The sequence below is a fragment of the Mytilus trossulus genome, chromosome 7 (assembly GCF_036588685.1).
Source record: "Mytilus trossulus isolate FHL-02 chromosome 7, PNRI_Mtr1.1.1.hap1, whole genome shotgun sequence".
Classification (NCBI taxonomy): Eukaryota; Metazoa; Mollusca; class Bivalvia; order Mytilida; family Mytilidae; genus Mytilus; species Mytilus trossulus.
In genome coordinates, this window is record NC_086379.1 from 66363666 (window position 1) to 66377889 (window position 14224).

Genomic DNA, 14224 nt, shown 5'->3' on the forward strand with positions numbered 1-14224 from the left:
ATTTGTTCTCAATTTCTAATCCTGAATATGCATGAAATACTTGCCACTGGAAGTTAAGCAATAAACAATCAATCGATATAAACAAAAAAAAATCAATTCACTTATTGATTGAGTTTTATTAGAAAACCTTTAATTGATAATGACATACTCTTCTTTGTATTAAGTTAAGATATTTTAAATTACCACACAATGTAAATCACCTATTCATTGAGCTTTGTTAGAAAGTCTTTATCTCACAATACACTTTTAGAGTTAGGGAATTGTATTTCTGAACAGTAGACAAGTGGTTAAAGCTGTATGAATGCTAATATTAGAGATAAATGACTCATTAAATAACTACTTGTATTTTCATTGTAGAACAACAGTTGTTGAAGTTGATGTCCTAAACTTGAATGACAACTCTCCTTCCTTTAGTAACAAAACCTACACATTTAAAGTAATGGAGGATGCACCTGTGTTGACAATGGTGGGAGTTATACAGGCTTCAGATAAAGATGGAGATAAACTCATATACTCCTTTGCTACAGCTAATACTGGTATAGTATAATATGAATTTTGAACAGACTAGATTAAGGTTTCATTTCTATTTTTGGTGTGAGATTGCTTTTGTCATCTTAGGACTAAATACAATAACAGATTTGTGTGTAATATAATAATAAATATATCTACCCCTGTTGAATGCCAAATTAGCCAATAATTAAAGGTAATAAAATCTTAAATTATTTTATTTCAGAATTTTCCTTGGATTCCGACACAGGACTATTAACCTTAAAATCATCACTGATAGATAAGACAAGTATAACATTTACAGTGCAGGTGAATGATTCAAACAAGGTAAGTGTATAGATGGATTTTTGTATCCTAACCGTACCCCCTAAAACAATAGCTACTTTAGTGGATGTTTTATTTGTTTGTCTTTTTAAATAAAAAAAGTTTTTTAGGGGTGGGGACAGGGAAGGGAGTATTTAGGATTTGTCTGGTCTATCCTTTCTTGATCCAGTTATTTGTCAACTTGCCATTCTTTCCACATGCATTGCAAGGCAACTCCCTAGAAAGGAAAGACAAATAATAATGAAACTTTACAGTTGTATATTGTTACCACAGAAAATGTATAAAGGAATTCAATCGCAGTCCTACTTGTCATGGGTAAATTATTAAACTTTCTACTCCAATGTTGCAAGATGTGGAAATAATGTTGGTTAGACACAACACCTCCTAAAAGTCGAAATTGATACTGATGAAACTTTAAACAGTTGTAAAACACACCCTCATGCTGTGCAGATAGGAATATAATCCTGTTCTGAGATGTTAGAGGGAAGATGATTCAAATTGCATGGATTTAAATCTTTATAAGTTCATTATTTTATTTAGTTTATAAATACTTTGCTTTAAAGAAAGACAGCTATGTATTAAACATAACATAAAAAGGACAACAGGAGTTACCAAAAATATGTTGATTTTTCTTTGACAGTACCTCAGACTACTGCTAAATACCAATAATTCTTATATGATTTGCATATCTATAAATACTTGAATTGGATTGGTCAATTACAATTTTTCTCTAAGTTTACACTTAGATAAACCATGTTTCCGAAACTACTTTTGTAGTCGATTCATGCAAATTAAGATTTAAAAACAATTGCATAACAGTTGTGACTATTCTAGTGCATATATAACAAAAAAAGAAATAAATTTAATGCACTAAAGCTTCGAAAATGTATAAAAATAAAATTTAATAAAATTCCGCGAAATTTCATGAAGGATTTTGGCAAATTTACGTCATAGCAAAACACAACGTCATTTGAATAGAAATTTTCAAGGGAAAGATTGTTTCGTTACGTGTACACATGGTACGCTTCAAATTCGGATAATATTTTAAAATTAAAATGAAATTTTTGAGGTAGGTTCTATTTCATTAAAGATTCCGTTGTATTTATTGGATATTTATGGTTTTTTGAAAGTCAAGATGGCTGCATACTCCTTAGTTACGTCTTGCCATTGTGCTTTTGATGGTAAATATATATAGTAGCCATTAACCAAAAAATGATTATGAAATATCACAAATGTTTGGCTGAAGAATTATAAGGATTAAACACATTTTTATGCCCCACCTACGATAGTAGAGGGGCATTATGTTTTCTGGTCTGTGCCTCCATTCGTCCGTCTGTGCATCCGTCCATGCGTACACGCGTCCTTGCACTTCAGGTTAAAGTTTTTGGTCAAGGTAGTTTTTAAAGAAGTTGTAGTCCAATCAACTTGAAACTTAGTACACATGTTCCCCATGATATGATCTTTCTAATTTTAATGCCAAATTATAGTTTTGACCCCAATTTTATGGTCCACTGAACATAGAAAATGATAGTGTGAAGTTCAGGTTATAGTTTTTGATCAAGGTAGTTTTTGATGAAGTTAAAGTCCAATCAACTTGAAACTTAGTACACATGTTTCCTATGATATGAACTTTCTAATCTTAATTCAAAATTAAAGTTTTGACCCAAATTTCACGGTCTACTGAACATAGAAAATAATAGTGCGAGTGGGGCATCTGTGTACTATGGCCACATTCTTGTTTCTAGAGGTTATTGATGTGTAAACCGGGGCTATTACTCACAAACTCAACATCAAAGTCCTTCTGACCCTGGTTTACATATCAATAACCTCTAGAAAAATGTGTTTAATCCTATAATAATGCTATCAAAATTTGAATTTCAAGTTTTTTATTATTGCAAAACCTATCCCATTTGAATTTTTTTGCAAAAAAAAAACATTGCAAAAAATACTGGATTCACAATACTGTTTTATATTGTACATCAGACAGGTACAGCTACAGTAACAGTGGATGTAATAGATGTCAACAATCACCCACCAAAGTTTATTTCTCCAGTCTATACCAAAACTTTATCTGAGAATGTTGATGCTGATGTTGTAACTACAGTGAAGGTATGATGATTACAGCAAGTATCTCTGCAAATGCCTATTGTCATTTATTTTACACTGATATGCTTATTCAAAAGATTTTGTCCTGTCCCAATACCAAGACCAAGTTAAGTCTTTTACCATGCAATATATATACGTTTAGTTTCTTAGACTGAAGTTTTATTTTCATAAGAGAGATCTATAATTTAGACAAGGTGTATTACCAATTAAGTATGTTCAGGTGAGAGAGTATCTTTATCTATTTTGTAGGCTACAGATGCAGATAATAGTCCTGAAAACAGAAATATATCCTACCTTATAGAAAGTGCATGGTATGTGACTATTTTATATTTGTAATTTACTTGTATAACACAATAATCATGTCATAAAAGTAATACATTTGTAACATACCTGAAGATAGTTTGTTCCTATACGTTTTTTATGTCATGGTCACAAGAGATGGTTAATAGATTTTGACATTTTTTTCTTTTTCCCTTATGAAACTTAATTAACCATTATTAATGTTTATGTCTATAAAATTCATTTCATAGATATTCTTATTAGGCTGATTATTCTTTTTTTTTTATTAAATTTAGGAGACAAAATTTCACCATTGATGCTGAAAATGGTATAATAAAAGTAAAAGGTCACCTTGACATGGAAGTATTAAGTGACAGAGGTTTGATTTCATTTGCTGTCATGGCAACAGATCAAGGTAACCCACCCTTGACAGGTACTTCAACAGTTAGTGTAACTGTCACAGACAAGAATGATAACTGTCCATATTATGATGACAAGGATAAAGAAGTCACTTATGTATTTGAAGAATATGCAAAACCACAAAAATTCCATGATTTTATGGTAAGTGTTAATAAAGCTTTATCTGAATTTAATTTAATTTTGCATAGAACAAAGTCATGGGTTTCTCAGAATGTTTATGGCGTCTTTATACTAAATCTGTTAGATGTGTTATGATTGATACTTTAGTCTGGGAAAATGTGATTTATTTATTTGTTGTAATTGGCTTGAGACAAAGTTGGTCATCAGATGCAAAAAGTGTTAATTTTGATGTTATTTTTCTTGACAAATTTTTCTTTTGCCCTTATGAAACTTAATTAACCATTATTAATGATTATGTTGAAATATTTTTTATTTGACTTGGAAAACGGAGGGATGCTAATAGATGTATCAATCTGCAGTCTGCATGAAAAGTGGGACACAGTAAACACATTTACCACAACAGGTTTTAGGTTGGATTGAAACAGATCTGAGTACACCAGTCTAAAGAAGGTCATTTAGACTTGAAATTGTTTGATTTTTTTTTTTACTTAGACTGGACCTGCAACCAGTAGTAGTAGTACATGGTAGTAGTAATTACCTATGTTTATTTCAATAATAAACACAATCAGTAATTACATGTCCTTGGGTTTACACTTTTTGATAAAGTTTAAGGCCTCAGAACTTCATGTGTAACACCTTAAGGGCATACAGTTTTGAACCTGTATTTACAAGTTGATGAAAATTTACATATAGGCTATTTTTTTTACCTGATTAAATCAAATATGTAATAAAAAATATACCTTCATATGCTACTTTTTGAGTAAAATGAGGTCGAAATTTTGTATATTTGCCCAAATTTCAGATTTGTGACCGTAATTTCTTTTTCGACAGAAAGACATAACTTTTTTGTTATAAAAGATAAACACAAATTGTTTTTTGTTAAATAATCGGTAATTTCTGCATTTTATAAGTATCCTATAAAGTATGCCTTTTTATACGACCGCAAATTTTGAAAAAAATTTGTCGTATATTGCTATCACGTTGGCGTCGTCGTCTGCGTCGTCGTCGTCGTCCGAATACTTTTAGTTTTCGCACTCTAACTTAAGTAAAAGTGAATAGAAATCTATGAAATTTAAACACAAGGTTTATGACCATAAAAGGAAGGTTGGTATTGATTTTGGGAGTTTTGGTCCCAACATTTTAGGAATAAGGGGCCAAAAAGGGCCCAATTAAGCATTTTCTTGGTTTTCGCACTATAACTTTAGTTTAAGTAAATAGAAATCAATGAAATTTAAACACAATGTTTATGACCACAAAAGAAAGGTTGGGATTGATTTTGGGAGTTTTGGTTTCAACAGTTTAGGAATTAGGGGCCAAAAAGGGACCCAAATAAGCATTTTTCTTGGTTTTCACACCATAACGTTAGTATAAGTAAATAGAAATCTATGAAATTTAAACACAAGGTTTATGACCATAAAAGGAAGGTTGGTATTGATTTTGGAAGTTTTGGTCCCAACAGTTTAGGAAAAAGGGGCCCAAAGGGTCCAAAATTAAACTTTGTTTGATTTCATCAAAATTGAATAATTGGGGTTCTTTGATATGCCGAATCTAACTGTGTATGTAGATTCTTAACTTTTGGTCATGTTTTCAAATTGGTCTACATTAAGGTCCAAAGGGTCCAAAATTAAACTTAGTTTGATTTTGACAAAAAATGAATCGGTTGGGTTCTTTGATATGTTGAATCTAAAAATGTAACTAGATTCTTGATTATTGGCCCAGTTTTCAAGTTGGTCCAAATCTGGGTCCAAAATTAAACTTTATTTGATTTCATCAAAAATTGAATAAATGGGGTTCTTTGATATGCCAAATCTAACTGTGTATGTAGATTCTTCATTTTTGGTCCCGTTTTCAAATTGGCCTACATTAAGGTCCAAAGGGTCCAAAATTAAACTAAGTTTGATATTAACAAAAACTAAATTCTTGGGCCTCTTTGATATGCTGAATCTAAACATGTACTTAGATTTTTGATTATGGGCCCAGTTTTCAAGTTTGTCCAAATCAGGATCTAAAATTATTATATTAAGTATTGTGCAATAGCAAGTCTTTTCAATTGCACAGTATTGTGCAATGGCAAGAAATATCTAATTTCACAATATTGTGAAATAGCAAATTTTTTTTTAATTAGAGTTATCTTTCTTTGTCCAGAATAGTAAGCAAGAAATATCTTATTGCAAGATTTTTTTTTAATTGGAGTTATCTTTCTTTGTCCAGAATCAACTTAAATCTTTGTTATATACAATATACTATGTATATTCACTTTTTACTACCAACTGATAAATTTAAATAATCTTTACCATTCAGTGATAACAAGCAGTTTTTTTTACATCTTAATATTTTATGATGTATTTAAATGAGTAGTTATTGTTGCAAACTCCATTAGAATATTTTAATTGAGATTAGTTTTGGAATAAGGGAAAGGGGGATGTGATTAAAAAATTGGGTTCAATTTTTCTCATTTGAAATTTCATAAATAAAAAGAAAATTTCTTCAAACATTTTTTTGAGAGGATTAATATTCAACAGCATAGTGAATTGCTCTTAAGAGAAAACAAAAATTTTAAGTTCATTAGAACACATTCATTCTGTGTCAGAAACCTATGCTGTGTCAACTATTAAATCACAATCCAAATTTAGAGCTGAATCCAGCTTGAATGTTGTGTCCATACTTGCCTCAACCGTTCAGGGTTCAATCTCTGCGGTCGTATAAAGCTACGCCCTGCGGAGCATCTGGTTTTATTCAGAAATAACTCATATTTATCAAATGTTCATGAATTGAGGAAAATACGTCATTCTTTGCTGCATGCTTATCAAAATTAAAAAAAATCCTCTATTTACAGTTTTATAAAATTTGAGTCACATAATCTCCCTGCAAAATGAAACAAATTGCTGTTTTGATAAATAGGGGTCCATGAACTCGTTTTCAAATTAAATCAGTTTGAATGATAAAAATCAGACGAAAAAAGCATCTTTTCCCGATATGTCACAGTTTGACGTCGCGAAAATAACATTTTACGTTAGCAACATCATTACCTCCCCTGTAACTGTATCGTATGCCCTTAAAGGGTAGCATACCCCTCCATATAAAACCAGTCTGATTTAAATTTTCAAAGTACATATTTGAGATAAAAATGAACATTAAAACTGAGAAACATGACAATAGATAGTGTTAGACTCAGGATACATGCATACATTTCAAAATAAATGACATCATATGAACTCCAAATTTATTGAGCCAAAAAACAGTGTTTTGGGTATGGCCATATTATTAAGGTCCCAGTATGGTAAGGGTTTAAATAATTTATTATCTTTTGTAGGCCAAAGACGATGATAAAACTCAGGCAAACAGAAACTGTTTCTATGTTCTTGGAGCATTAAAAGACTTAGATCTGACCTATGCAGCTGTTCAGGATAGTCAAAAAAATGTTTTACATGTTGACCTAAGTGCTATTGCACCCTTTAGAATACATGGCAAAGTTAAACAAGTCAATTATCTGAAGTTTCTTGCATACAATTTTCCAAATAACTGCACTGGAAAATTTAAAACAGCTAGTCAGGAAGTGAAAATAATAATTCAGGTAAGAAACTTAAAATTCAGTTTTATGATAGTAAAACTTTCATAAAAGAATTTGATAATAATCTGGTAGGATGAAATAATGACTTTCAAATAATTGTAAGGACAATATCATGAAACTCATCTGATACAATATATATTGTAAATTTATCTAAAAGATCCATACAATATTGAAAGTTATGGTAATAAGGAAAGAATATCTAGTTTTTGAAAAAGAAGTTTTTCAAAGGAATAAGATTTTAATCAAAACCATACAAGAAAAAAAATCCATTAAAATACCTTATTACAAATTAGATTTTTTTTTTCACTTTCAGGATGTCAATGATTACAGTCCTAGGTTTAATTCCAGTAAATATTTATTCACTGTAGAAGAAGATGCTTATCAAAGAAATCACATAAAAGTTGGCAGGTAATAGTTGGTATGTCTAAATCAGGATTTCAGATTATAGTCATATGTGAATTAAGAAATGATTCTTGGAAGCCATAGATTTGTTGGACATTAATAATAATAAATTAAACACATGGCCTGGGCCGTGATATTTAAATTTTATCGTGACATTTGTTCTATGTTACCCCCTGTAAGATAAAAGCTAAAAAGGAGATGGGGCATTGAAGCCTAGTTTTGGCCCAAAAAAATAAAATGTTTGATAACTATTTCAAATTGGCACATAATGTTAAGAAATGCATAGGGTTAATAAATATAGATAAAAAACATCAAGATTTTTATCTGATGACGTCACAATTACGTCATAATATGTATTATTTTCATAAAAATGATGAAAAATACAGAATTTATGTAGTTTTCTATCCTTATTTCCGTTGTGGAAACATCCTGCGCAGTCGAGAAACAACAAAATAATTTAAAAGAAGCTTTATTATAACTAGTGGCATCATCTCACCAAATATAAAGTTGTTTCTTGGGTGCGCACATACTTTTTCAATCTAAAATATACTTAATATTGGATGAAAAAACAAGGAAAATTACGAAATTTAACAAAATATGCTAAATAAGTCATGATTTGTTGCCATGGTAACTTGTTTGATGTCAAAGTTGTTTTGTTTTTCTTAGAACTTTATACCTTAGTTAAGTTTTCCGTAATATAGGAGTATGTATGATAACTTTTAAATTTGTAGTAATTTTTGGGCCAAGTAAGGGCCTTATTGCCCCTACTCCTTTCAAATAAATCTTAATCTTGCATGAATAATAACTTGAATAACAACTAGAAAAATGTATTCAATTCTAATGATTTTTAACCGTACATTGTTTTTTCTTTGGCTATTTTTTAACTAAGGAGTGAACTGCCATGTTGACTCTCTGAATTCCACTGATGTGCAAATAATGCAATAGAACAGAAAATGACCTACCTGAAAACTCTTTTTTAATGCAATATTAGCCATATATACATAATACAAAATCTTCAGAACTAGTTTTCATTCATATGACCTCATGTTATGACATGACGTCTATGCGCCAAAATCATTCATGAAATTTCACAGATTTTTTTGGATTCATGATTTTATACATTTTTTATGTTCTTGAGCATTTAGAATAGGAATAAAGGTAGTAATATGAATCATTGGACACTAATATTTCAAATAGCCTGTAAACTATGATGCCTTTTGTAACAAACGTTTGTGATGTATATGTTTTTTTTTTTAATATTAATCCTTCTATTGGATATGTTGCTATGGTTTGTCTTTCAGGTTTCATGTTCAACTTATTTGTATCTTGACATAATCTTCAGTTTTGCCATTTCAGTGTTCATGCATTTGATGAGGATGCTACTGTAGAGTATAATACAGTTCATTATGGTATCAGTAAAGGGAATAGTCAAGGAAATTTTCACATTGACAAACTAAATGGTGATATACTCTTAGTGAAGAAGCTGGATTATGAAACAGAACAAAACTATACATTGATGGTAATATAAAAATAATTGTTTTTAACAGTAAATAAGAATAGAAAATCATCCCTTAATGTATTATAATCTACAAGTCCCCAGGGGCTATAATGCAATCATCTTGTCCATCCATCCAAAAGTTCATCTAACAAATGTTCACATTGCACTTTTCTCAGATACTACTGAACAGAATGGCTTCAGATTAAGGCATCAGCTTAATCATTTGTTATATATGAACGCCTTAGATACCTTCTCCCTGTTTGCAAATTCTTTGAATTTTAAATGAGCTGAAATATTTATGTTTCAGTTTGCTCAGAAACTATTGAATAGAATGACTTAATGTTTATTCAACAGCTCAACAGTAAAGAGTAGTAATGCAAGTGGGCTTTTTAAATATGTGAGACACCTACTTCCTGATTTTGGGTAAAGATTGAATGAAATGCAATCGAACCTGTAAAGTAATGACTTGATTTCAAAATCTTCCAAGGTTTATCACAAATTATTAGATACACAAAATATAGTGCAATAATCAGAACATTCTATACATCCCTTTTCCATGAACATTTACAGAAATTCATAAATGAAACTTGTGCTCAGATATTCAAGTCACCAAATGATGTTATACTTGTCAAGAAATTGAATATTTTTTTGCAAGGTGCAAGAATCTAATACGTACATCTTAAAAAAAAAACAGTGATGCCATTATTCAAGTCATCTTTAAAAATTGGAGTTATCTTCCTTTGTTAAGAATTGTAGTTGAATCAACTCAAACAAAATCTTAATACATTGCAATTTTTTATTTTACTTTCCACTGACAAATTAAAGCAATCTCTACCTTTCAGTGCTTACAAGCACTTTGATTATAGTTCCACTTATTGACCGTTGGGAGTATGCTTAGCATGACAACACATCAATTTTCCAGTGTGTTATTATTAAGTTACTGGTTTCTTCTCCTATTTCAGGTAACAGCTACAGATGGCAAGCCTTTCAACAATACAGGGAAATTACTGACATCAACAGTAACAGTTGAAATAAGAGTAAATGATATTAATGACAATCCACCTGTGTTTGACAAAGGTAAGTAACTCTTGCTACAAGATCACAACTTATTACAGATATCATGATACTGTGGATTCATTAATATTTATTGAATACCAATTTTCAGTGGCTTTCGTGGGTACAGGGGAACTATGAATATAAAAAATCCATGAGTTACAATTTTTTTAAAGGCATGTATGTAAACTTTGCCAAAACCATGAAATACAATATCCATGAATATGCAAGCTTTTCTCAAACCAAGAAAATTGGTACCCCCAATGTAAATGTCTAATATACAGGAGTTATATCCTCTTACTTCTGGTTCTACATTAATGGTTTACATTTCAAGTATTTGAATGATCATAGATCAGCAATCATAAAACTTTGTTTTAGAGATAATTGATTTGAACCAGCTTTACCCATCACTTTGCATTCGTCTTCATCCCTCGTCCCTCGTTGTCCTTTGTCATTAACTTTTACAAAAATCTTCTCCTCCGAAACTACTGGGCCAAATTAAACCAAACTTGGCCACAATCATCCTTAGGGTAGCTAGTTATAAAACTGTGTCCGATGACCCAGCCAACCAACCAAGATGGCCGCCATGGCTAAAAATAGAACATAGGGGTAAAATGCAGTTTTTGGCTTATAACTCAAAAACCAAAGCATTTAGAGCAAATCTGACAGTGGTAAAATTGTTTATCAGGTCAAGATCTATCTGCCCTGAAATTTTCAGATGAATCCGACAACCCTTTGTTGGGTTGCTGCCCCTGAATTGGTAATTTGTAGGAAATTTTGCTGTTTTTGGTTATTATCTTGAATATTATTATAGATAGAGATAAACTGTAAACAGCAATAATGTTCAGCAAAGTAAGATTTACAAATAAGTCAACATGAGTGAATTGGTCAGTTGACTCCTTTAGGAGTTGTTGCCCTTTATAGTCAATTTTTAACAATTTTCATAAAATTTGTAAATTTTTACTAACATTTTCCACTGAAATTACTGGGCCAAGTTTATTATAGATAGAAATAAGTGTAAACATGAAGAATGTTCAGTAAAGTAAGATGTACAAACACATCACCATCACCAAAACACAATTTTGTCATGAATCCATCTGCGTCCTTTGTTTTATATTCACTTAGACCAAGGTGAGCGACACAGGCTCTTTAGAGAAAAAAAACAACATGATATCAAAACAGCTTTTTCAGAAAAAGTACTATTTTTCGATAGTAATTGTTCACCTTTTATCTTGAAAACTTTCATAGATATTATAAAAGTATCATGTAAAGATCAATGATTTATGTTAAAACCCAAGTTTTTGGTGGGGTTCTGGTTGCTCAGTCTTTAATTTTCATGTTGTGTTTTGAAGTCTTGTTTTTCTGAGTTTGTCTAACAATTATTTATATTATAAGGGAAAATTTACTTGAAAAAGAAAAATCAGACACATCATTCATTGACACTACACTTTTATTTCTACCAAAACCCTACAAGACAGACTTATACTTCCAGGTCTTGAACACTCATAAGATCAAAGATAAGATTAAATTAAGTTGTTAGTTTACTAGTTTGAATTGTTTCACATTTGTCATTTCAGGGCTTTTTATAACTGACTTTGAGATCAGGGCTTTGCTCAATTTTGAGGGCAGTACAGTGACCTACATTTGTAATTTTTTGTGTCAATTTAGTCTGTACCGTGGAGAGTTGCCTCATTGGCAATCATGGCAATCATACCGCATCTCCTTTTTAGCTCACCTGGCCCAAAGGGCCAATTGAGCTTTTCTCATCACTTGGCGTCCGGCGTCCGGAATTGTCCGTCGTCGTCCTGCGTTAACTTTTACAAAAATCTTCTCCTCTGAAACTACTGGGCCAAATTTAACCAAACTTGGCCATAATCATCATTGGGGTATCTAGTTTAAAAAATGTGTCCGGTGACCCGGCCAACCAACCAATATGGCCGCCATGGCTAAAAATAGAACATAGGGGTAAAATGCAGTTTTTGGCTTATAACTCAAAAAACCAAAGCATTAAGAGCAAATCTGACATGGGGTTATATTGTTCATCAGGTCAAGATCTATCTGCCCTGAAATTTTCAGATGAATCGGACATTCCGTTGTTGGGTTGCTGCCCCTGGAATGGTAATTTTAAGGAAATTTTGCTGTTTTTTTGTTATTACATGTATCTTGAATATTATTATAGATAGAGATAAACTGCACACAGCAATAATGTTCAGCAAAGTAAGATCTACAAATAGGTCCACATGACCAACATGGTCAGTTGACCACTTTAGGAGTTATTGCCCTTTATAGTCAATTTTTAACCATTTTTCGTAAATCTTAGTAATCTTTTAGAAAAATCTTCTCCTCTGAAACTACTGAGCTAAATTTAACCAAACTTGGCTATCATCATCATTGGGGTATCTAGTTAAAAAAATGTGTCCAGAAACTCGGCCAACAATTCAAGAAGGCCGCCATGGCTAAAAATAGAACATGGGGGTAAAATGCAGTTTTTGGCTTATAACTCAAAAACCAAAGCATTAAGAGCAAATCTGACAGGAAGTAAAATTGTTGATCAGGTCATGATCTATCTGCCCTGGAATTTTCAGATGAATCGGATAATCGGTTGTTAGGTTGCTGCCCCTGAATTGGTAATTTTGAGGAAATTTTGCTGTTTTTTTGTTATTACATGTATCTTGAATATAATTATAGATAGAGATAAACTGTAAACAGCAATAATGTACAGCAAAGTAAGAACTAAAAATAAGTCACTATGACCAAAATAGTCAATTGACCCCCTAAGGAGTTATTGTCCTTCATAGTCAATTTTTAACAATTTTCTTAAAATTTGAAGATTTTCAATAACATTTTCCACAGAAAGTACTGTTATAGATAGAGATAATTGTAAGCAGCAAGAATGTTTAGTAAAGTAAGATCTACAAACACATCACCATCATCAAAACTCAATTTTGTCATAAATCCATCTGTGTCCATTGTTTAATATTCACATAGACTAAGGTGAGCGACACAGGCTCTTTAGAGCCTCTAGTTTTATTTCAAAGATGAATATAACTTGTGGCAAAAATATATATAAATCTTTTTTAATCAATCTCTTAATTGAAACTTTTGTTAGACTATTGTACAATGCCCATGTGTTAAACAACCTAGACTACGCTCATGAGGGTCTTGCAGGGTTACTGGTAGTGTATCATTTGTAAGGATATTATGAAAGATATGGGTTTTTTTAATGGGTTGCTCAAAGCACTTATTATAGAAAGGTGTGTGTCTTTTACCAAGAATCATCTGTCAACTTACAACTGTTCCTCCTGACATGAGTTCATAAAAAAAATAAGTTATTATTTTAAACTGCTTTTATCAATCATTAAATCATTCATAGTTACTTCCCTTTGAAAGTGTAACTTTTGTAATTATTTATGTTAGAAAAAGATTAATGTAGTAGAAAACAAAAAAGATTATAATAAATGTCAATTGAACATATTTAAATGAAGAAAAATAAACAGCATTACAGTATTTAAAACAAAAATTGCAAATCAATATTTTTTTACAGACCTTGTTTTTGAAGAAGATGTCACCTTTTATATAAATTGTTAACACAACCTCCATATTCTTAATAAACTCTAAATTTAAATAATTATAATTTTGACAGTGGTCCAGAATGATGGGCTCCTACATATTCACTATGCTCATCCTGCCAAAACAATTAATTGCGTTAAAATAACACTACACATTTCAAATTCAATTAAATGGTTAAAAATATATGTGATAAACTCACAATGGGAGAATAGTTTGTAAGAACTTTTCTTAAATTTGATTTGTCTGCTCTCATAATCTTTGATAATGAAAAAACATTATACATTTCTGCCAAAGGGTAAATAACACATTCGATTAATTCTCCAGTATTTTAATAATCCATGTACATATTGCCAGAAAAGTTTATAATCAGTTAC

General features: G+C 31.1%; 1 protein-coding gene across 1 annotated transcript; it reads left to right on the top strand.

Annotated features, from left to right (window-relative positions):
- The first annotated feature begins 439 nt into the window (after positions 1-439).
- Positions 440-9567, top strand: LOC134726602 (protocadherin-23-like). The gene is made up of 9 exons (XM_063591012.1): positions 440-536; positions 734-834; positions 2815-2940; positions 3187-3248; positions 3513-3777; positions 7070-7330; positions 7641-7735; positions 9086-9248; positions 9535-9567. The coding sequence occupies exons 1-9, from the start codon at positions 440-442 to the stop codon at positions 9565-9567; spliced, it is 1203 nt and encodes a 400-aa protein (XP_063447082.1).
- The last annotated feature ends 4657 nt before the right edge of the window (positions 9568-14224 follow it).